The 26,020-nt window shown below is 43.2% G+C and overlaps 1 protein-coding gene across 1 annotated transcript in view; it reads right to left on the bottom strand.

Moving 5' to 3' along the window:
* RNF128 (ring finger protein 128) overlaps positions 1 to 26,020 on the bottom strand; it is a 68,767-nt gene that overhangs the window by 37,580 nt on the left and 5,167 nt on the right. Inside the window, exon 2 of the mRNA XM_056540123.1 lies at positions 8,361 to 8,608. Within this exon, the coding sequence (XP_056396098.1) occupies positions 8,361 to 8,608 (248 nt within the window). The remainder of the gene's footprint in view (positions 1 to 8,360; positions 8,609 to 26,020) is intronic.

Raw genomic sequence — 26,020 nt, 5'->3', positions numbered from 1 at the left:
TTTATGGTCCTTTCAATGCTCTTTATGTTTTAGAAATGTGCCCTTCACCAGAAGTGGGAATAAAATCACAGCAAAACACTCCACTGGAGAACATTTGGTTTTTGTACAGGAGAAAGATACATATAGTCCATTTTGAGAAAGCGTGGCACAGCTAACACATATACACTAGGGTGCGAAACATTCCACAAAATACAAAATAATACAAAAAGAAAAAGGCTAGCAAATCTAGAATTATGCACTTATAATAGATGAAAAAAAAAAGTATAATATAGATTATATATATATATACACACACACACACACATATATATATATACACACACACACATATATATATTACACGTAATTATATATATATATATACACACACATAATTATATACATATATATATTACACATATATATATATATATATATATATATATATATATATACACACACACACATAATTATATATATACACATATATATATATATACACACACACACACACACACACACATGAACACACAATTATATATATACACAAATATACATATATATACACATATATATATACACACACACATATTATATATACACACATATACATTTCCAGTTCTAGTTTTAAGCATATTGCCGTCTGAGACCTTGTGCTGTATTGTAGATTTGCGTAGAAGGGAGATTGTCTAGCGAGATGTAAATCATTTTGATGGTCTGCAGACAAAGTATTTCATAGTGGTATTATCTGGTATCGGTCACAGAATGTCATCCTGAGCGCAACCCAACATATTGCTGGCCAACTACACAATCTTGGCTCTACCAATAAGCACCAGAGAGCAGAAACTGAACTGGGCGCTAGATTATGGCATCCTAATATATACTCATGAGCTTTATTGTAAAAGTGGTCAGGAACGCATGTGCAGGAGAAGGATTTATCTGGTATCTGCGTTCTTAGACTTGAGTGAAGAATAAAAAGTTACATAGGATCAGCATTATTGCTAAAACCTCACATCCATTTATAATAGAGGGGAAACCAAACTAAATCAAACAACTTTGGCCCAGATTTATCAAACGGTGGGAGAGAAAAAATTTGAGGGATTTTCCCATTACAACCAATCACAGCTCAGCTTTCACTTTACCAGAGCTCGTTAGCTGAGCTGTGATTGGTTGCTGTGGGAAAATCACTCCATTTTTTCTCTCATACAGTTTGATAAATTTGGGTCTTTGTCTTTTTACTAGCAGTAAGGAAGAACAATCATTGTAGGCTTTAAGCCAAAACCAACTCCTGTTTAGGTTTATTGCCATTTCACCATATTTGTACCAACATTTGCATATCAGGAATTCTATTTTGAAACATTACATTACTTACTATTGGTGACTGCAAATAGAAACGACAACACTCCCTTTGAGTCATGATACAATGATCCAGGAAGCACTATATTTCTGGGTCATCCATCTAAGAATTGTGTTGAATAATGTGGAAATTCCAATTTGGTGTCTTTGCCGTCAGCTTTAGTACCACATTTGCAATTCAGTAAAAAAGTGTTTTTTCTTCAACTTTTTTTTTTACTAATAACTAGGAAAAAGGGAAGAGCAAGGAGACAGCTGGGGCCATGTATTTTTACAAAGCCTGGGTGCCCGGCTGCATTACCAAACACAGCCACATAGAAGTATGAGGCACTATGCCTGTGTAACTAGAGAAGGGGTAATTGTCTTACTGGGTTGATATAGGCTATCATTTTGCTCATTTGCTGGTGTTACAGGGGTTGTACTGGGACTAAAAGATAATTGGCCTTCTGGCACCTCCATCTGTCAGCTGACTGAAAAGGCTGTGTACTCTTCATTGTTTACCAGACAGTCCTCTTCTTTTAATAGTGGTTGTGACTGATAATGCAACTCAGTCCCATTACTTTGAATATGACAAAGCTTCTGTACCAAAAGTATGGAGCTGTGCCTGGTAAGGAACCAAGTGCTCATTAATGCTCTGCAGCCACTAAAGACAGGTGAATGGAAAAGGTGCTAAAAGGGATAAGGTCTCCCGGTACAGGACTTGGTCCTGTCCCTCTGTCTAAAGTCCCCACAGCCAGAGTCCCTCCATGCTATCAGGGATCTCCTGGAGGGCTAACCCCTAGTAGCCTCTTTATACTGTGTTTAATGTATATATTTATATATTTTTCTATTATAGTATATTGATGTACAGGACCTTAGGTCATGTGACTGTTAATAAATTGTGTTATGCTAAGGTTCAAGGACATTTGGGTCATGTGATATGTCCATAATGCTTTAGGTCAGGACTGACAGGTTTGCTAAACCAATGAGCTTTGATCCTGCCCCTTTCATATATGAGGGGCTGCTGCCACTAAATGCCCCCCCCCCCCCCCCCCCCCGGGGATATCAAAGAAAGCAGATCTGTTATTACAGCTATAAGACAAGCTAGGCCTGAAGCCTCTACTTCAGCAGCCATCAAAATTGTGAGTTAATCCAGCTCAAAATCTACAACTCCTGCGTGACTACTGGACCCAAAACCACCCTTAAATTCAGTGGCACAGCAGATAGCAAAATCCAAGCTCATTCAATTACCAAGTCCCAGCAAACCTGTGAGGAGCCTGTACCACGGTTCTCTTGCAAAAGACTGTATATTACCTGCACTTGCATAAAATCTGCAGTAAAGTTATTCCTGGTTTACTCCTGCTGTGGACAATTCTTTATTCCACCCTATCCTTTGTGGGACGGGTGGCGCTAGGACTAATTACATTGAGGAAGGGTGCACCCTGGCATCACGACAATCAAGGGTTAATCCTATACCTTACACATCCCACTATGGAATCACAGCGGTGGCATTCCATCAGCGAAAAGGTCCAAAGAATGAAACTCCACCTCACTGCATTGCTGTTCATGATATGACGCACATCCTTGTGGTCCTAACACCGATGACAAGCCCTAATCCTGTCTGATGGGAAAGAGGAGACTGCTGGAAAATGATCTGTCCAGAACAGGAAGTCTCTTCTTAGTTTTAGGATTAGTGGTCAGAACCTAAGATTTAAGGATTAATCAGTAATATAGATAAATGGCAAAATAAGAAGAAAAATCAGTTTTATAAAAATCTCTTTAAGTTATAACATTAACTGTGTTTTTTTCCTTTGACATGAGGTCTACATGCTATGTAAGAGAGTGTGTTAGACATCACAGACTCTCTGCAACATTTTGCAGGGGAAATTCTGAGTTTTGTCCAGTTCAAGCAATGGAAACCCAGCTTCATCTGGTTTTAGCTCAAAGGGGGTACTCCGCGATGTCACGCCCCCTCCCATAGACATGCATTGGGGGGCGGGGCGTGATGCCATGAGGGGGCGGGGCTTGATGTCATGAGCTCCCGGCGCCAGCTCCAGCATTTGGAACAGTTTGTTCCAAACACTGAGCAGCGGAGTACTCCTTTAATATTTTGCTGTCACAGACATCTTGGTCTATAACAAACTATACAGCAGGAGCCATTACGTTAGTGGGATTTTATTTCCCTACTCTCTTAGGTTCTATTGTAACTGCACCAATGTATCTGTGTGTGATATAGTAAAGATAAGAATATGCATTTGGTCAAGGATAGGATCTACTGTAGTTTTAAATGTTCTCAACTGGCACTGTGGTGCAGAACAGCAGGCAAAGTAATAGGTGGTAGAAGTAGGAACAATATTGCAGGAAGCAGCAGATGAGTAGTGGCTGGAAGAAGTCTTATTGAACTTAATTAGAAATCTAAGGTTGTGTTCACACGTTCAGGCTTCTAAAGGAGTAGTCCAGTGCTGAAAAACATATCCCCTAAGGATAGGGGATACGTTTCAGATCGCGGGAGGTTTGATGGCTTGGGCCCCCGAGATCTCCTGTACAGGGCCCCCCAGGGGGAAGGGGGCGTGTTGACCACTGCACGAAGCAGCGGCTGACACGCCCCCTCAATACAACTCTATAGCAGAGCCAGAGCGCAGTATTGAGAGGGCACGTCAGCCGCTGCTTTGTGCCGTGGTCGACACCCGCTATCTGGCCAGCGAGCCGGGGCCCCGTATAGGAGATCGCGGGGGACCCCCCACGATCTGAAACTTATCCCCTATCCTTAGGATAGGAGATATGTTTTTCAGCACTGGACTACTCCTTTAATTGCAATGTATGAATACAAAGCCTAGAAGACTGAAGCCTCAGTCTTTACTTTGTACATGTCGTCCATGTAGGATCTGTTCCTGGCATTGTATTCAATAATTGCAAACAAAAGCCTTAGTGTGTCATAGCAGAAGACTACTATAATTGAAGACAATGACTGAGATTCCATCTCCTCCTATGGGGCTTTTTGATATTGTGTAAGCTTTTATTTGTTTCCTTCGAATTAGCTTCTTAGAGTCCTACGGTAAAACAGCTAGGAGTGCGAGTGCAATGATACAAAGTAAACAGTAAATTAAAGAGCAGCTCTGCGTGTAACTGCATAAATACCATAAAGAGAAATGTAACCTGACTGGCTTTCAAAGAACTACGTTTACTGTACTGGGAAGGGATTCATTTATTGAGAAATTCATGTCAATACCCTAAATTACAACTGTCAATGTCTGAATTCATTGTCACATTATAATTAAGTAATTAAAGGGGAAGGGTAGTAGAAAGGTGATTTCTATGTTCCCTAATGTATGTGCCAGGTGTTCCTAGTACAGGAGCATGATATCCACTCCCAGTAGGTTACTTAAAATAACCACTGTCACTGCTATAATCAATACAGCAATATATCAAGGAGCTCACATTTTATATTAAAGAGGTACTCCTCCCCTAGGCATCTTATCAGATGACTGGCGATGTGGGGCGGTGGCTTTTGACATCATGGTGATGCCCCGCTCGTGACATCATGGCAGTGCCCCCTAAAGCAAGTCTATGGGTGGGGGGGACAGCTGTCATGCCCACTACCATAGACTTACATTGAGGGGACGATGCACCTGATGCTCTAAACGAATGCTGGGTGCAGCAGGAAGATCCTACGGATAGGGGATAAGATGTCTAGGGGCAGATTACCCCTTTAAACCCATTTATTGACACTGCAGTGAGTTTATTGACACTGCAGTGAGTTAAGAATAGTCACCTACTAATGGGCCTTAAGGTATAAAGAAATAAATAAAATAAAATCCACTTGGCTGAAAAAGAAAAGAAAAGAAAAAAAAAGAACCAAAAATCATCCTTTCCCCCCATTTTTACAAATAAATAAATAAAATAAATATATTTGGTATCGCCATGTGTGGCATTGTCTGAACTATTAAATTATAATGTTTATGATCCCAAATGGTGTAATGTAATGTAGAATGCCAAAAATGCTGATTTTTTTTTTTGGTCACATAATATAATCATAAAAATGAACAGAACATCTCAAAAATAAGGTTCCACAAAAATGGTAGGGATAAAATCTACAGGTCACAGGGAAAACAAAAATGAGCCCTCATGCAGCTCCGTATACAGATAAATACAAAAAAGTTATAGTGATCAGTATAGGAAAATTTTAAGAATGATGATTTTGTTTGAATGACTAGACAGGACTAGTCATGATTCTGGGCATACTGGGCAGACGTTTCCCAGAGCCCAGGTAGTACTGCAACAAGAATAGCGGCTCACCTCAGCCTGATACCCGCATCCGCTTCCGGACTGACCGGCCGTGCCACCGGTCCAATAGACAGAACTAGGAGAAGAAATGTCCAGCACAGGATGAAGTCAAACAGGAGCTTTAACAACGATCACATGGAACACACAGAAACACCAACGCGTTACGGGTCAAGCTGGACCCTTAATCATGGCATGATTAAGGGTCCAGCTTGAGCCAAAACGCATTGGTGTTTCTGTGTGTTCCATGTGACCATTACTAAAGCTCCTGTTTGAGTTCATCCTGCGCTGGACATGTCTTCTCCAGAGCCCAGGTATGTCCAGCCCATGCCCTCTTTATTACCGTCCATTGGCTTTTTGTATTCATCTTCCTCATTTGACTGACAGTCACTAGATAAAAAGGACATGGGCCAGACTTACCTGGGCCCTTTTATGCTAGTAAACTGCTCGCTGGGCTTTTGAGCCTCTTTTGCAAAATAACAAAAAGACATATCTCAGTGCTTAAAAGGTTTATAGAGATAAAAAAAAAAAAAAAAAATTATGCCCGGAATCCTGAGAACTCACTGTGTCTGAAGCAAGCTCAATTCTCAATTATATCTCCCATCAGTGTATCATGTCTGTAACAAAACTGCAACCCTCAGCATGCCCTGACAGCTACAGGGTGGGAGTTGTAGTTTTTGACCACTAAAGAGCCACAGGTTGGACATTCTACATTCATAAAAGCATAAGAATGACTCTAAAAACATCAAGCCATTATGATATTCCAGTCTATGCGGTTTTTATATAGACATTGGAATCTTACATAAGGTCATACTGTTACGCCGAGCGCTCCGGGTCCCCGCTCCTCCCCGGAGCGCTCGCTACACTCTCCTCACTGCAGCGCTCCGGTCAGATCCACTGACCCGGGGCGCTGCGATACTGCCTCCAGCCGGGATGCGATTCGCGATGCGGGTAGCGCCCGCTCGCGATGCGCACCCCGGCTCCCGTACCTGACTCGCTCTCCGTCGGTCCTGTCCCGGCGCGCGCGGCCCCGCTCCTTAGGGCGCGCGCGCGCCGGGTCTTTGCGATTTAAAGGGCCACTGCGCCGCTGATTGGCGCAGTGGTTCCAATTAGTCTGATCACCTGTGCACTTCCCTATATCACCTCACTTCCCTTGCACTTCCTTGCCGGATCTTGTTGCCATCGTGCCAGTGAAAGCGTTTCCTTGTGTGTTCCTAGCCTGTGTTCCAGACCTCCTGCCGTTGCCCCTGACTACGATCCTTGCTGCCTGCCCCGACCTTCTGCTACGTCCGACCTTGCTTCTGTCTACTCCCTTGTGCCGCGCCTATCTTCAGCAGCCAGAGAGGTGAGCCGTTGCTAGTGGATACGACCTGGTCACTACCGCCGCAGCAAGACCATCCCGCTTTGCGGCGGGCTCTGGTGAAAACCAGTAGTGACTTAGAACCGATCCACTAGCACGGTCCACGCCAATCCCTCTCCGGCACAGAGGATCCACTACCTGCCAGCCGGCATCGTGACACATACCTGCAGACTGGCATTTTCAAGCAAAGAGCTGGCATGAGAACAAGGAAAATTTCAGAGTCGGGTTTCAAACTTTAAATAGCAGCAAATTGAGAATTTCAAAAGACTCATTTATCATAATATACCATGTCAATGACTAGTTGTGGAAACGTGAGAACGATTTTTACTTTTGATTTCCTATCAGCAGAAGAGTGTGCTGCCAATAAGAAAGAATGTCCTTAAAAGGGAAACTGACTGATGGATCAACCCCACTAACTGAACAAACAGGTGGTTAGTGTGGGTGATCCTCAATAAAATGAGGTATTCCTTTAGCAATTTCCAAGGTATAGCACAATCTTTCAATATGCAAATGAACTCCTATACACTGGACGCGGGTTTAAAGACTATCTGCACCTCTGATGCCACCCTCTGGGTCCCATTCGTGCTGCTCCACTTAATATTCTCACTCCCACATCACCATAATAAGAAGGATGGCTCGAATGATACCCAGGGGATGGCGTCAGATAGTGTAAAAGGGGTTCTCCGGTGCTTAGACATCTTATCCCCTATCCAAAGGATAGGGGATAAGATGCCTGATCGCGGGAGTCCCGCAGCTGGGGACGCACGCGATCATGCACGCGGCACCCAGTTTGTAATCGGTCTGATTACACTCGACCGCAGGGCCACGTCACGCTCCGCCCCTCAATGCAAGCCTACGGGAGGAGGCGAGATAGGTATCCCGCCTCCTCCCGTAGGCTTGCATTGAAGGGCGGAGCGTGACGTCACACGGGGGCGTGATGTAACACGCCGCCGGCCCTGCGGTCGAACATAATCAGCCCCGGAGCGAACACGCTCCGGGGACTGATTACAAACGGGGTGCCGCGTTCAGGCATCTTATCCCCCTATCCTTTGGATAGGGGATAAGATGTGTAAGCACCGGAGTACCCCTTTAAATCTTCCAGTGCAGTTAAGAGTCCATTGGCATACTGCAAGTGTGTTCTATATTGCGGGAGCAGGCGAACAGATTGGAGTAAGGAATACATAGTTGTACTCAGGATCACCAACACTAGTGGGGTTGATCCATCTGTCAGTTTCCCTTTAAGAAATCAGTTTGCAGTCAGTGAATGTAAACATTTTTGTTTACATCCGGAGGCCAAAACCCCATGAAGATGTAAGATCTGAACTGATAGGACTGAATGTAATGGTAGCAAACGATGTGAGCTATACAGTGAACTCAGGAACTATATTGGTGGACAGTGTTCTCTTACCATTTTCTGGTTCTGAGCCCTTGTATGTCTCCACCGGCGAGCTGAGTAGAAGATGAAGTAGCCTACTGTGGCGGCTGTCACCACGAAGAAAGATATGGAGACAAAGAAAATAGAGTAATGGTTCATCCAGTTTCCATGCTTCTTGCCGACCTCAATCACCATGTTTACCTGGATACGGTTACGTACAAGTTGTACAATCTCAGTCCCTTTAATATATCCAATCATAATGGCAATGGTTTCTTTTGTGCCTGCGAAAAAAGAAAAGAGAAATGTCAAATAATCAAGAGGTACCGTAAATCTTGAACCCTGTATAGGCCATATAACCTATAATATCCGTTAGGTGGGATTTCTTTAGCCAATACATTTCATCCATCCTCTGCTTATGTCCCTCAAGGCTCTGTCCTGGGGCCAACTACCCACTAGTATCGTATACATTGATCACTCAACTTACAATGGCCTCAACATACAATAGTTTCAACATACAATGGTCTTTTCTGGACCATTGTAAGTTGAAACCAGACTCAACATACAATGTACAGACAGTCCAGATCTGTAAAACGTGTCAATGGCTGGAAGAACTGACCAATCAAAATGGGCATTCACTGGTAAAACACCTGTATTACTGAAGTTCATGCACTGACTGGTGTCTGGTAGTGCCCCCTACAGTACAGGGAGGTATTACATGTTCTGTACCAGGGTTAGCTGCTCCTTTGGACACCAGGTGAGGGAGACTCCATTACTTTTTTAGGACATTGCGTGTACTGTACAGGACCCCGAAGAAGCTCCTGTCCTCTACATAGACCAGTGTTTCCCAAGCAGTGTGGCCCCAGCTGTTGCAAAACTACAACTCCCAGCATGCCCGGACAGCCTTTGGCATCACTGAAATAAATAGTGATTTACAGCTCCCAGCAGATCTTTCTTACTTTTATATGTAAGGATTTGCTTTATCTGTATTAGTTTTCTACTTTTTTCCCCCCCAATTACCAGGTTTCCATAGAGTTTTGGTCTCAACATACAATGGTTGTCCCAGAACCAATTAATATTGTAACCTGAGGGACCACTGTATATCCACACTCTGGTTTTTGGCTTACAAATATGGATACAAAATAATGCTGTCTAAAAGTGGCCAAAGTCAATGGACACCTGTGAGGTCATTTGAGAGATTTGTGGTACAGAAAAATACAGCTTTTTATGGGATAATGCCAACCTAGACACTTTAAAATGTAAACTGTATATTCCAGAACACCCCTTTAAATCAATGGGCTGTCTGGGATATATATATTCCTCTGGAGCGAGAGATGTTCTATATAAAATTGTGTGGTGTCCCAGCACCAATAGCTGTCATGTGGCTTTGGACGGTCTAGGGCAGCTTGGTAGCACAAGGTGTTGGACCCACTCAAGGAATCGCTGTTATATTGATTCTATTGCCGAGTAATATAATTTTCTTAATTATTTTTGTGTCTGGCCCAGGGGAAAATGTCCACAACCTCGTACCATGTATAGCATAACTGTGCCCTGGCGCCACAAAGTGATCAGGTATTCTTACACCCATGACACCACAACTGCACTTTAATAGTGGAGGATCCTGTACAGAGGACTCTCCCATTAAAGAAGACTGTAGAAAGTTAGCATCTAGGAATAGGTGGAAGAAGAACTTATTAGAAATTAATAAGAAAGGGAAAAAGAAGGCTTGCTAGATACATTTTCTTGATGAGGACAATAACTCAATTGTGGTTAACAGAGAAAAATGATCGCAAGGAAAACAATTCAGAAGGCAAAATAGTATGAATTATTCAGGTAGAGGACATACAATATCCTGGTTTGAATGCCAACTAATATACAAATAAAAGCTAATGCAATATGGTCTTAATTAATAGAATTTTTGACAGGAGGTTATTACAGCCAGAACAGAACAATCAGACACCAGTGTTAGGATGCATTCACATCTAGGGTTTATGGACAGCATCCAAATTCTCTTCACTGCCGGATCTACGCCATACCCCATCAATTTCAATTAGCCATGCAAATGAGGAAGAGTCTCCGGTTAGATCATTTTCTGCCTGTATCCAGTTATTCAACAGGACTGAAAAGCACGGCAGACCACGGTTTTCAATCTGGTTTAAAAAAAAAACAGGTACGGTCGGATAATGAGCCAACCAAGGACACTTCCTGACTTGGCTCATTTAAATCAATGGGGTACAGCGGGGATCCGGAAGGCAGAAATTCTCCCACCGTATCCACAAATCCTAGATGTGGATTTACCCATATGTAGTAAATCTGATTCGTGTCCCCCCTCTAGTAACACACACCATGACTATTGATCACAAGAGCAGCAACTAGAGAGTACAATAAATCCATTATTTGTGATAAATAATTCCATATAAAACAAGCCCAACAAGTTGGTTTTAAAAACCTGTAAAGCGTGGCTTAGGTTGCCAGTTTTATCTTACATGGTAATGGAAAGTGCTAAGTTCATATCTTACTACGAAAACAGGATTGTTTGTTTACCACAGTAAAAGTATGTGGTAAAAGTTTGATAGTGGAGAAAATGTGTCATAAAGAATTATGACAAACAGAAACTGGCCCTCTAATCCATGTTGTATTAGCTAGTTACAGCAGTTAGGTAGAACTTACTACTACTGTACATCATTTTACCCCTTTTATAAGTTACAGGCTGGTGACACACATGGTGGATCGCAATATTTGCATAGTACCTATGGTAATAAATACCTTTAGGGTGCATTCCCACCTGGCGTATTTTGCTGCTGCATATTTTATTTCCCATTGAACTCAATGGGTTAGAAAATATGCAGCAGCAAATACGCAGCAAAATACGCCAGGTGGGAACGTACCCTTAGTATTGGGATGGACAACTGGATGTTATTTTTGTTGTAGCTGCCTTTCCGAGGCCATTGTTCCATTGTGTTTATCTGGTCTATCGCCGCTCTATAAGATCTGTACTACCCAACTTATCCTTTGCGAATTTGTAGGTAATTGAAAATATTAAAATACTAATAAAAATTCAGATTTGAAAAAAAGATGGATAGCATAGCAATCATCCTGAACTAAAATACAAGGAGAACGACAACATTGGGTCTCCACAAGGGCTGTGCGATCTGTAACTGTGGGATAGCACAAGCACACACTTTGCAAACAATGGAGGATATATTAAAAAAGCAACTGTAATTTGGGTTACAGCAATATAATCCCATATTTTCTCCTCACATTTAAAGGCCCTTGTGCTGCAGACGCATGATTTCAGGAGGAGAAGCGCCAACAGGGAAGTCCTGACTTTTATGTGATTACATTCACCTATTTTATCTGCACTTTGACCAGCTGACCTGGAGTCACCTGGACAGGACGCCGTGGCCGCTGATCTCCACATCCACTGCGATTCTACGTGCCTGCTCAGATGTTGTGCCCTCAGCACAAAATTTTTTGGTAAGCCTTCAATTTTTTCAGTGCAGACCACTGCCATTTTAAAGGGTTACTCCGCTCCCCAGCGTCCGGAACATTGAATTCCTGAACACTGTGTGCGGGCTTCCGTGTTCACGCCCATCCACTCGTGACATCACACCCCGTCATGTGACGTCATGTCCCGCCCACTCAATGCAAGTCTACCGAAGGGGGCGTGACAGCTGTTGTGCCCCCTTTCCATAGACTTTCATTGAGGGGGCAGGCCGTGACGTCACGAAGGGGCGGGCATGAACACGGAAGCCCGCTCACAGCGTTAAGGAACTCAATGTTCTGGACGCTGGGGAGCGGAGTAACCCTTTACAGGTGCACTAGGAGCACACGTGTTTTCTTCTTTCCATTTTGTATAACACTGCTACAATGTAAAAGTAGTGAGAGCGTACAGCCTGTATAAGTGTTTAATTTGGCTGCCCCTTCAAAATAACTCAACACACAACCATTGAGAACAGAAGGGCAGGCAGAAGACCCTGGGAGCCCCCGATGACTTGTGGTTCAGGCATCATGAAATCGATGACAGGTTCCCTTTAAACTTCAGTTGAGATTGCCACATGTGCTATTAGTTGACATATACTGTGTATTTCACTGTTTGGAGTTGGGGGGGGGGGGGGGGGGGGGAGGGATATATTTTGGGCGATTCCCACAGTAGACTACACGATCTATGTTGAAATCCTGGGCTGATATGATACATGTCGAAGAATGAGACATACTGGCGGTATTTGTCTGTAATGACAATGTGGCCAACACAACTGATCATAACAAAACCTTTGACATCTATTTAACATGCCCTATGTCTGTGTACAAAACAGAACTGTGCTACACTGAATCAACAAAACCAGTTTCATAACAGGATCTGTTCATAGGATTGTGGCTTAATATATTTTAAGCTGGAGAAAGAGTGATTTTTGTATTCTTCAAAAGAATTACTGACAAAGTCAGAATAATGTCTGCTACTATGATCACCATTTTATCTCATGCTGCCAGGTCTGAGAAAGCATACACAAATATGAGGGATACTAGCAGTTTTCTCTCTTATACCATTGGTAAGATCAAGTTACATATCTGAGTTTTAGCTCTTACTACAGTAGGAAAAAATGTATGTAAAACCTCGACGAGCATGAGCAAACTGTTACCTTATGAATTGACTTGGGAGTGGAGTCCAGGTATCCTCTAGGGCAGAGTTTTCGAACCAGGGTGCCTCCTGCTATTGCTAAACTACAACTTTCAGCATGCCCGGATAGCTAGAAGCCCACTGGTTGGGAAACTCTGCTCTAGGGTTTCACCTTCTATTCCTTTGCTGTTAGAGGGTGCTAAGACTACCTTGGTTATAAGCAGGGATTCAGCTCAGTGAGGGTAAGCAGCCAGAAGGTGTAAATGTAGCTAAACTATCAGCAGGAGGAATAACTGACTAAATACAGGCACATGATCAGTGTTGACAATCCAGGTCACACACTGGAGAGTAAGCAAGGTACACAAGAGTCAGGTAGGGGGCAACAGCAGGTACATGATGACAGATAAGACACACCCCCCCCCTTTGCTATGGCTAAACCACAATAAAGGGGTACTCCGGCCCCAAGACATCTTATCCCCTATCCAAAGGATAGGGGATAAGATGTCTAATCACGGGGGTCCCACCGCTGGGGACCCCCGCAATCTAGCATACAACACCCACCTGTGAGCACTGCAGGAAGCGCTGGAGGCTCCAAGTCTTCTGCAGTGCTCACAGGTGGGTGCTGCATGCTAGATTGCGAGGGTCCCACTGCTGGGGACCCCCACATTCAGACATCTTATCCCCTATCCTTTGGATAGGGGATAAGATGTCTCAGGGCCAGAGTACCCTTTTAAATAGGTAATGCCAGACAGGGACAAGTAGAAAACACAGAGATGTGCACATTGGCCCTTTAAGTAGCAGCCAGTCCACAGGTATGGCCCCTATGGGGCAGACCAGGAACTGTGGCCATGGAAGAGGAAGTAGAGACAGGCCAGAGGAGGAATTCCTGACCATCCAGTGTGGGGCAACCTTGAGATCGCATCCTGGCAGCTCGACAAGCCACAAGCTGGCAGATACCAAGAGCAGGCATTACAATGTGAAATTCTATTATCCATCATTCAGGTTAACCTACACTTGAAAGGGTTTAGAATTTCATATTAAAGTTAGGCTGGGTTCACACTACGTTTTATCAATACGGGACCGCATACGGCTGAGGGGAGCGAAAATACCGGGCGCTCCCGTATCTCAGCCGTATCCGGCCCCATATGTAATGCATTTCAATGAGCCGAACAGAGTCAAACTCTGACTCCAGTTGGCTCATTTGTGCCACGCATACGGGCCTAAAACTGTAGTATACCACGGCTTTAGATCCAGTAGGAAAATCGTATACAGGGCAAAAATGAGCCGATCAGAGTCAGCGTTTGACTCCGGTCGGCTCATTAAAATGCATTACATAGGGGCCGGAGACGCCCGGTTTTCGCTCGCCACAGCCGCATACGGTCCCGTATTGCTAAAAACAGTGTGAACCCAACCTTAATTTTCGAATATACTTTTTGATTTACAAATATCTCTCTCTTTTCGGTTTTATTCAGGCTAAAATCTTGTACTGATAATGTCCAACTGATGCATATTCCAAGCCAAACAGTTAGTTATATATTGTCAGATTGAGATTTTCAGATTTACTAGAAGGCTGAGATCTTTAATATGATAAGCAACCTAAATTCAAAATTAGAAAGTACTTATTAGTAATAATTGGCACTTCTCTATAGAATTGGCAGTTTTAACAGTCTGGTTTCCCTTTTCTCCTATAAGAAACCCTATATATGAGATACCTGGTAGTGTGAACCAGGAAGGGAGCACAATACCAATATCTACTATAGAACCCTCTCAATTGTATCTACGCCCATGGGCATGAAACAGGAGACAAAATTAGTCTATTTATACTCGTGCTTCATGTCAACAGGTTTATGAAGGTCAATACCCATAATGATGCCATAATTATCGATGGCTGAACTTTGGATCCATTCTCCCGATGCAGGGCCTAGATCACATTGAATGATCCAGGAAAACTTTTTGTTTAATAAGTGCCCTCCTTATCCTAACAACGGTCTGTCTCCAGTCAATGTTTACATTTTACACCAGGGCGTTCCATAAAAGAAAGATCAAGATGGGTCATAAAAATAGAAACATTTTCTTCATTGCATTATGCTGGGTTTCCGTGCCCTTGCCCCACCAGGAGAGACAATTATGTGGGTACTCCTCAGAACATATGCATGTCCACTTTAAATTAGGTTTGATTATGCTGCATCTATTGAACATGAAGGTAAGTTGTGAATCAAACCATAAAAATTGCCCCTAGCACCAAGCCATTGGATTCAAAGGGAGACATTTTCTTGTGCCTTATACTGGACCAACTGGAGGGTCCCCATGTTGTCTGAGAAACCATATATCTAGTACAACTAATTTGTAATGACCGGGTACACTTGGAAACACTGTACCAGAATATCAGGTCACAATGTTAGCTAGGCAGTGCCAATGTAACTAAGTATTGGCTCAACAAGCTTACAGTGAGACTGGCTCAATTTTATAATAAACAACATACAATGTGGTTTGCTTTGAACTATTTTAAGTTGGGATCCACATGAAGTGGAAATTTCCAGCTGCAAATTTCGCCACAAATCTTCTGTAAGGCTATGTTCACACAATGGAATTTCTGTGCTGAATTATACACGGACATTATACAAGTCCCAATGATTTCAATAGGATTCTACTGAACTGAATACATGGCAGAATTTCAGGTTCCTGCTTCCACAGAATGAATAGTCAGGTCTATTCTTTCTGTGGTGTCTGCACGGAAATGCATTGCCGTCTACAAGACAGCTCTTTAACAAGCAGTCCTATTGCTGAAATATTCTGCAAGCGCACTGCTGTGGGTGGAGGGTCCACACTGAAATTTTCCGTGCAGGCATTCCTCCGTTTGAACATAGCCTACATCCACAGGAAAAAAGTGGAAGCCAACTGGTGCCAAAAAGTTACAGATTTGTAAATGACTTCTAGTTAAAAATCTTAAAGGGGTATTCCGCCCCTAGACATCTTATCCCCTATCCAAAGGATAGGGGATAAGATGTCAGATCGCCGCAGTCCCGCTGCTTGGGACCCCTGGGATCCCCGCTGCGGCACCGCGCTATGATTACAGCACAGAGCGAGTTCGCTCTGTGCGTAATGACGGGCGATACGGGGGACGGAGCAGCGTGACGTCATGGCTCCGCCCCTCGTGACATCACGGCCCGTCCCCTTAATGCAAGTCTATGGGAGGGGGCGTGACGACCGCCACGCCCCCTCCCATAGACTTGTATTGAAAGGGGCGGGCCGTGACGTCATGAGGGGCGGAGCCGTGACGTAACGATGCTCCGGCCCCTGTACTGCCCATCATTACGTGCAGAGCGAACTCGCTCTGTGCTGTAAAGATAGCGCGGTGCCGCAGCGGGGATCCCAGGGGTCCCAAGCAGCGGGACTGCGGCGATCTGACATCTTATTCCCTATCCTTTGGATAGGGGATAAAATGTCTAGGGGCGGAATACCCCTTTAAGCTTTCCAGTACTTATCAGCTTCTGTATTCTCTGGAGAAATTTGTGTAGTTCTTTCCAGTCTGACCACAGTGCTTTCTGCTGCTACCTCTGTCTGTGTCAGGAACTGTCCAGAGTAGAAGCAAATCCCCATAGCAAACCTCTCATGCTCTGAACACTTCTTAACACAGACAGAGGTGGCTGCAGAGAGCACTGTGGTCAGACTGGAAAGAACTACACAACTTCCTCTAGAGAATACAACAGTTGATAAGTACTGGAAGGATTAATATTTTTAAATAGAAGTAATTTACAAATCTGTTTAACTTTCTGGCACAAGTTGATTAAAAAAAAAAAAAAAAAAAAAAAAAAAAAAAAAAAAGTTTTCCACCGGAGTACCCCTTTAATCTCTGCTACATTAAAAGAATAATCTGCAACCAAAAGCAATAACACGCTGTTTTATTCCTGTTCCAAGTGAATTTGTTGTATAACATTGAACTTCGCACAAACACTTTTCCGTAAGTGAATAGCAGCAATTTAAAGGTGCAATAAATACTTGGTTTATGATGAAAGTAGCTATTCACAAATCACATACATGATCATTTAAGACTGATTAGCTTCAATTATAAACACCCTCCGCTTTATTGCCAAATACTAGATACTACATCATCTCAGTAATAATAAAAGTAGAACTAATTTAGGGGCATACACGTGTCCAGTTCCATGGCCCCCTGTAATGTATACCTGATGTGTAGTGTCACAATTGATCCAATACTAAAAAGTTTCTTGGTTGGGAATGTAATATACTTTAAAGCCTTAAGAAATAAAAACATTTTATTATATTTCGTCCTAAATCGCTAAAACACCACAAACTCCATTTAAGCACATGTGAAACATGTCCAAGGCCTAAAAAAGCAGAATCTTTGGAGCGAGTCACCAATGGAGATAGGAGACAAACCCTAAATTAACAAGACAGACAAGTAGCCAAGAGCTCCAGGGACAGCTGTCACTTCTGTGTGGCAGATGAGAGCCATCAAACGCCTCTAGGGCACTGCAGGTACTGGCATTGGCGTACAGCTTGCTATGTGCCCATGCTTGTACTGTTGTATGCCTTCAATTTCATATGGATTTTTTTTATGCATGGCATATAATAGTGATATTTTTTAAAAACAAGAATGGATTCTAGAAGTCATATGACTAAAACAGTCTTGGTGCCAGCATAGTTTAACACCTTAGGGTACGTTCACATGTGCACATTTTCTGCTGTAGCAGATTTTGCTACCTATTGAAGTCAATGGGCAGCAAAATCTGCAACAGATGATCTGCAGCAAAAAATGCACATGTGAACACACCCTTAGCCTAAGTACTGTGATTTCAGTTTCTAACAAATGAGTTGGATGGGGGAAAGGATCAGATTCTTTCACAAAAGGAATGCTGTACACCAATCTATTGAGCAGAGTACATCACGCTAGTGCATGATTCAACATGCTTTTTCTGACTTTCTATGTCATAATCTTAGGCTCCTTTCACACTATGAGTATTCATCAGTTATTAAACATCCATGTTCTGTGTAAAAATGGATGTATAAGAACGGATTAATAAACAGGTGCTAACGGCTGAATAATGTCCCCCAAAATAACAGGCATATTCATCCGTTAAGACCTGTTATAACATCCCTCATGTATGGCTGTTTTAACACCTCTGCCTACACACTCCTACAGCCGGGACTACTACTACTCCCATCATGGAACAGACTTGTTTCCACGATGGGAGTAGTAGTTCCCTGGGTGGCTGGGGATGCTACATTAGTGTTTGTACCACAACCCCCATCATGAAACAGACTCTGTTCCATGATGGGGGTTGTAGTACAGGGGCTGAGGGATCGCACCGGGTCTCAGAAGTGATTAGAAGTTATAGAGCGGCATGCTCTACTCCCCTGCGATGTACGGCGTGTTTTACTTTAATATATATCTGCCCCCCGCAGCGCATTTATATATGTCCCCCCCACAGTGCATTTATATATGTTCCCCCTACAGCGCTATCATAAGCCCCCGACAGCGCTATGAATGAAAAGTATTCTACAGCAGCGCATCTGGCCGGCGTGATGTGCTGCTGAAAGAATACTTGTCATCTATAATTAAATGCCTTTGCAGCGCTATGAATGAAAAGTATTCTTTCAGCATCACAGATGCGCTGCTGTAGAATACTTTTCATTCATTGGCTGCCCGGGGCTTATGATAGCGATGCAGGGGGAACATGCATATACGCTACGGGGGGGGAGAGACATATATAAATGCGCTGCAGGGGTGAACATAAATGTGCTGCAGGGGGAACAATACCTATATAAATGCGCTGCGGGGGGCAAGACTTATATAGTACAGTAGGGGGCAAGATATATAGATGTGCTGTGGGTGCCAAAATATTAAGTGGGGGGAAGTGGAGCAGGTGCATCTAATAACTTATTTACTCTTATTGATGACCCAATATTGAGGGGTCTTTTGGGTGACCGTTTAAAAATGTTTTTACTTTATTCAATACAGCAGAATAGGTAGAGAGGTGGTACCAACCCCTATAAAAACAATCAAACCCATGTGCTGGCATGCCTCTCTGCTCCACCTACCCGCTTGACAGTCAGGGCTTGAGCCCCATGTGTGAAGGGGACATATTGCACAGGCTGGGGATAAGGGGGGGGGGGGGGACATCAGAGACTGGGGATGATTTCTATTTGAGGGGGACAAAGTTGGCGTGCATTACGGTTTGGGCACTCAGGCTCAAAAAGATTCGCCATCACTGGCATGGGGCTTTAAGAAAATATGCAAGACCACTCACAGCACTCCTGCCAGTTGCCTGCCTGGAACTGTTGCAGAACATCTCAGTACACAGAAGACTGTTGCTCTGGTAGATGGTGATCTAGGTTGTAGGGGCTGGTAAGAGGAGGTGACATTAAACTCAGAGATAAAATCCAGCCAAGCCTTCATGACAGCAGAGGATGATGCGTCATCTCAGAAGTGAGGGAGGAGTCGGGAAGATGGAGATCGCACCACACTGAACATAAAACAACTTTCTCTCGGGTATTTCAAGCAAAGCATGCTGAAGCCAGTACTATGGTATTTGTGACAACACTTTTAGTTCATTTCAAAACAGAAAATAGAAGAATTGGAGCACTCACCCTCAGTTGTGATTCAAAACAACATTGCATCCCTTATTACATGATAACAACATACATGAACAGGATAGCGGCAGGGAGGCTGACAAACACACAGGTATGGGGGGAGATCACATGAGAGACCGCCTGTGAACTATATTAGTTATATATCTTGGGTGATAGTTTTACAAATCCCTTTTTTTAAATGCCCTGCATGGCATTCCTACTACAGGCTGTAATGGCGGATGTTACTTTAGGAAAAACCCTCTTTGCCCCAACAATACATCATATTGGGTATTTACTAGGATGCACCCCACTTACTAGGATGCACCCCACTTACTAGGATGCACCCCAAGAGCTGCCACGCCCCACAGCAATGTATTTCAGGGAAAAGTGGGGGCTGTAACAACGATAACTGTGATGCCCTGTAACCGACATACGGCAATGGTCATATCCTTAGCAATGTGAGGAGAAAGTTGCTGCTGAATAGAATGTGAATATTTTGTGAAGAATGATAAAAGTCACATAAAAACTGATATGGATCTGGTGTGACTGAAGTGACATTTTCATTGAGTTTTGCTGAAGATTGTCTCTAGAGATTGCAGGACTTGAGTCATAAGAGAAGCACGGTAAGCTTATATGGGCAGGGTCTGCACTCCTTTTGTCACATTGTTGCTATTTATATACTTCCATTTAACGTCATTTTGTATATTTCCCCGGAAAGCATTGATGTATATACCGATTTATATCAAGAAACAGGAGTCTTTATAGGTTAAAATGAGTATTCTTGAGAGCTCTATTTACATTTAAAATGGGTATTCTGGTTTTATACAAATGATAGGGGATAAGATGTATGATCACAGGGGTCCCGCCGCTGGGGACCCCTGCAATCTATGTGCTGCCCCCGGCATTCTGTGCTGGGCGCTGCCTCCGAGACGAGGATGTGACATCACGGCCACACCCCCTCTATAGACATGAATGGAGGGGCAGTGGCGTGATGTCACTAGGAAGGCAAGGCCGTGAGGTCACATCCCCGTCTCGGAGGCAGCACCCAGCACAGAATGCTGGGGGCTGCACAGAGATCACGAGTGTCCCCAGCGGCGAGACCCCTATGATCATAATAGCTTATCCCCTATCCTTTGGCTAGGGATAAGATGTATTAAGCCGGAATACCCCCTTTAAATGTGCTCGAGCTGGGGTTAAAAAACAATCAGAAACGTGTACTCCCTTGTCACAGTACTCGCCACCATTCCAACAGTGCCCGAACGCGCTGCTCACCCCTTCATGGTATTGACAACCCTTGGCCGCAGCAGTGAACATCCTAAGCTAGTGATTTGCTGAATTGGCACTTCCTTGTGGGGTCCACATAAGGGTTCCTTGATATGTGTTTAGAAGTTTTCTCCCCAAGAAGCATTGTTTATATAGTAAGGATCTTTATGAGACTTATGTGCCGCCAACACAGGCTTTCATGAGAGAAGCATAATGGTGACAGACATACCCTCTTTATTATGTACATATAGGTGTTACGTGTCATTGTAATCTTGTCTATGAAGATGTGATGATGCGGAGGAGAAATTTGTATTTCCACCATGAAATTTGTTAGTGAATTTTAAAACTGGATGCTACAGTATAAAGGTCCCTGCACAGTCTGACAGTATCAGATTATTTAGATACACAGACACACTTTTGATAAGGGAAGCGGTAGTGGTCAATTGTCAATGTATTCATGATTCAGGAGGAATTATTGAGGAAAGGCATGCAGAGTTGTTTTTACGTTGGAATACAAGGGTCAGGAACGCCGACCGTACCTCTTTAAAAGGAATCTGTCATCAGCATCACCCGCATTAACCTGCTGATACAGGCTTATAGTGTGGGTGACGCTGACAACAACAGGATTGAACAGTTACAAAAGCCTTTGCCTGAAAATGAAAATGGTTTATCCAGGCATTTCCCAGTGAACCATGATGCCAGGCCCACATTTTTCAAGTTAACACCTTTTTATGCTTATTGGGTTATGTTGACAAGACGGAATTTCCATGAGGAATTCAGCCGAAGAATACCGCACAGACATTCCGCATCAGCAGAGTCCCATTGATTTCAGTGGGATTCTGCTGCACTGTTCACATGGCAGAATTCATGATTTCGGCATCCACAGAATAGTCATGTCTATTTTTTCTGCGGAGTCCGTATGGAAATGCATTGCCGTTTATGTGACAGCACATTTCCGAGCAGTCCTAGTGCCGGCATGTTCTTCCCCTGCGAGTTCTCTCTTGCAAGCAGAGATATCTTATATACTGTCCCCAAGGTTCAGTGAGTGTTCCAGAGATTGGATCGCAAATAGTAACTGTCATTTAAAATAACTTTTGACATGTTGCCCAGACATGTCAAAAATGTTGATCACACTGGATTTCCCTCCTAAGACCTGCAGCTTTTACAAGTTATAAGCCGGTATGGTGAGCGGTAGCACAATCCTCTCGCTGTCTCATCGGGAGATCCAACCTTTTCACTCCATAGACCGAAAAAGAAAAATTGGGAGCCACCCTGAACTTCAAAATCGCAGTAGGTCTTGGGGTACGGTCACACGGAGTAAATCAAGAGTAATTCATGCCGAAAAATTTACGGCCGGAAAAAAATAATTTCATTTTCGCGCGCAATTTGCGAGAGAAAAAAGTGAAGGTGTTTTTAGCCATTTCTGCGCTTATTCCACGCAAAAACGATGTTGGGCGGAATTTTTTTTTTACCATTGACTTCTATGGATTTCTGCTAGCGGATTTCACTTGAAGAATGAACATGCTCATTCTTCAAGCGGAACGGAATTCAGCGAATTCCACTAGCAGAATTTCCGCAGTGTGAACAGGACAGCAGAAAAAACATTAAAGTCAATGGGCAGAGGAGATGTGAATTAAATTTGGAGCAGAGATTTCAAGAGGAATTACTCGAGTAAATTCCTCTTGAATTACTCAGTGTGAACGCACCCTTAGACGTGCGATCTTAACTTTTGACATGTCTGGGCAACATATCAAAAGTTATTTTAAACAGTTAATAACAGTTGATATTATGCAGAAAGTAAGTTATCAATGTCTATTTATAGAGCAATTTTACAATCTTTGCATTTACAAATATAAAAGAAAGCAAACAGTATGACAGAACGACTCACATGTAATGAGTTCTGTGGGAAAAATCAATATTTGATATGGATATTGCCAAAAAGACACATTTTATCAACAAAGTACAGGAATTTCCAGGAAAGACTACCTCTTCTGGAAAAATGTTAGCTTCACTTAAAAGGTCTTTTTGTTGTAGTCGGGTCACTACTATTTGTATTCAAAGGAGGTAAACACAAATAACAATTGACCGCTATTTGGGCTCCGTATTTGTGTTTGCCAAAGTCATTTAGAAAGGTCACAACTTACACACACACACACACACACACACACACACACTGGGGGAGATTTATCAAAGGATTTAGACTGGTTTTTCTTGTCTAAATTTGTCGCACAGAAAGTCGCAGTCTAAATATGTGCGACTTTTCTGCGACTTTTGCTCTAGAGGATTTTTAGAACATTATGCATGCTAGTCTATTTTAGACTGAAATGCATTGAAAAATGCATTGGTGCTGAATTTATCAAAAGCGACTTTTCAGCGACAAGTCGCATAGGCTGAAAGTACGCCGAAATGTCAGACCATGTTGGAGCAGGTTTAAATATAGACTAAAGCATAGATCATGCAATCTGTGCACAGAATTTATCAAGAGCCGTGCGCCATTTGATAAATTAGGTGCACAAAAGACCAGACTAACCCTGTGTAGTTTGGTCTATATTGATGCGGGACATAGACAACTTTGATAAATATCCCCCACTGGGTTTAATACTTTGAGTTGATTTGCTTTTCTTATTGTTTTATAAAGTTTTAATTATAGCTGTCAACATGTGATGGAAACAATAGAAATAACATGAGGAAATTTTTATAGGGCAAGAGCAACTAGCTAATTTTACTTAAAATTTAAAGGGGCACCCTGGAGGAAAAATATAAAATTAAATCAACTGGTAAAATACTGTTATACAGATTTTTAAATTCTATAAAAAAAAATAAAGCCTTCAAGTACTTATCAGCTGCTGTATGCCCTGGAAGAAGTTGCGTAATACTCTCTGCTGTCATTTCTGTCTCTGCCTGGAACTATCCAGAGAAGGAGAGGTTTGCTCCTGCTCTGGACAGTTCCTGACATGGACAAATCATCCAGCAGGACGTCTTACAAAAGCTTCAGCTTGGACATGGGTGACAGCTGTTGCGCGTGCGTCGTGCGTACCTCTGCAAATAAAGAACCAAACACTTTTTGCAATTTAATGGTGAGTGCGGCCCATTCTTTCTTCTCCATTGGATGTATACTGCTTGTTGTATACTTGTGGGCTTTCGCACCCCAGACGGTGCCGTATAAGGTGGCTGGTGTTTCCCTGAGTGGAAGTTCTTCTGAGGTTTTTCTGAACTGTCCAGTGTACTCGAGCCGCTGAACGGGGGTTGGAGTGCTGACTGCTGTGTCTCTCCACTAAAACTGTCTAAAAAGAACTTAACTTCCTGATAAGTACTAGAAGACGTGAGTTTTTATAAACATTAGTAAGTTACAAATCTGTATAACTTTCTGCCACCAGTTGATTTGTAAATACATTTCTGATATTCAGAGTCCTTGTTTAAATGACAAGCTGTAAATCCAAGGCACTTTTGCCAATTAAAGTATTACTGTCATTTATTATAACATTTGACCCCTACTGATCCCTAGATAGTGGCGTGACAGTGCCGTGAAGCATGTGACAGTGTCGTTCACTCCCTGACTTTGTGCTCGCTCTAACTACATGGCCTGCTTCACTGCCCCAGTGTGAAAGCCCAGCCTAAAAACTGCTGGGCTCCCCATCCCAGGGGCCATAATGTAGTGCCCCAGCACCAATAGCTGTCCTGCGGCTTTGGACTGTCTCGGCAGCACAAGGTGTTGGGCCCAAAAGACTTACTGTTAAATTTATTATGATTATATTCCATTGCAAAGTAATATTTTTCTTAGTCAATTATAGTATTGTTCTATCATGTATATATGTTTTCTGTTACTGTACCCTTAAGAGAGTAGTGAACCCAATGTGATTCTGCCTGCCAATGGGAACCCCTAAATTCTAACCCTTATAGTGTAGGGGAGGAGTTACCCCCGTCTAGTGGCTCCTGAGCTACAGTGTGGTTCAGGTGTGCTGTGTGTCGTGTGCTCTGAGGAGAGGCCTAGTTCAAATCTAATCTCAACTGATCATCCTGCAAGGATTACTCGCACGGTGGAAGTTCATGCTCCTGTGGAGAAGGCTTCAGTACCTTGACAGGACCCTACCTACCAGGATTCATTCTACCATCTCACAAGTCGGTACTAATCTGTTTGGTGTAAGCACCACAAGACTCAGCAAGGTAACAGGGCTCCCAAGGGGTTACGCTGCACTCTCTCACCTAAAGCCAGCTGTACATGTAATACCATCTGCACCCAGCTCAGTAAAGATAGTTATCCGTAACCTGAGTGTTAACTTACTCCACGTCTGGTCCAGAAGAAGCTGTCTAGAACCTCGGACGGTGTATAGGATAGCGGTGCCCTGGCATCACAAAGTGATCAGGTATTTCCACCACCCCGTATCAGTAGATTGCTTACATAGATCAGTGTAATGCTTTTGCATTACATTGATCCATGTAATCGGCACACGATTGGTAAGGGCTGCCTAAAGCAGCCTTCAATGATCACCGAACCAGGAGTAAAGGTAGGGCCCCAGACTTCCCCAGCAATCCATCCGCAATCTGGGATTACATCAGATGGCTTAGGGGATAAGTATCTGATTGCAAGGGGTTTGAACGTTGGACTTCCCATGATCTCCAGACAGGGCCTTGGCTCTCCTTGTGCATGGAGTAGTGTGTTGTCATGCACTCCATGTATTCTCTATGGGAGAGCCACAGATATACAGGCGTTATACTCCAGCATCAATCGCACTCCTATAGACAGCGGATGGATAGATAGATAAGCAGAGAGATAAATGGGAGCAGGCAACTTATCTTCACTGTACTGAGCACAGGAGGGGGTGCAGCATGTGAGGACCAGCATCAGGATCTTCTCTTCAGGAGAGGCAGCACCTAAAACATTCCCCCAAGGAACTGGACTGGTCCCAGCAGGACAATGTGAGAGGATGCAATTACTGCTTCCTGTCCCAGGAGACTAGGCAGGGAGCAGGGAGAGCCACCACAGCTGTCGGTAAGAATTGCTGATCGCTCTTTGATTCCTGTATGTATAATGACATAGAGAGATTGCAATATTCCACTATTCCAGGGAAAATAAATACTTTTTATTTACAATATGACCTTATGGGCACAGAATTCATAACGAAGATGTGGATGAGATTAGAACAAATCTCCTGAACATGATGAGGCACAGAAATGATAGGCAGTGATGATTATTCAAGGTTTTCAATAAAATCCATAGACA

The sequence above is a fragment of the Hyla sarda genome, chromosome 9 (genome assembly GCF_029499605.1).
Source record: "Hyla sarda isolate aHylSar1 chromosome 9, aHylSar1.hap1, whole genome shotgun sequence".
NCBI classification, from domain to species: domain Eukaryota; kingdom Metazoa; phylum Chordata; class Amphibia; order Anura; family Hylidae; genus Hyla; species Hyla sarda.
This window is presented reverse-complemented; position numbering and strand designations above follow the sequence as displayed.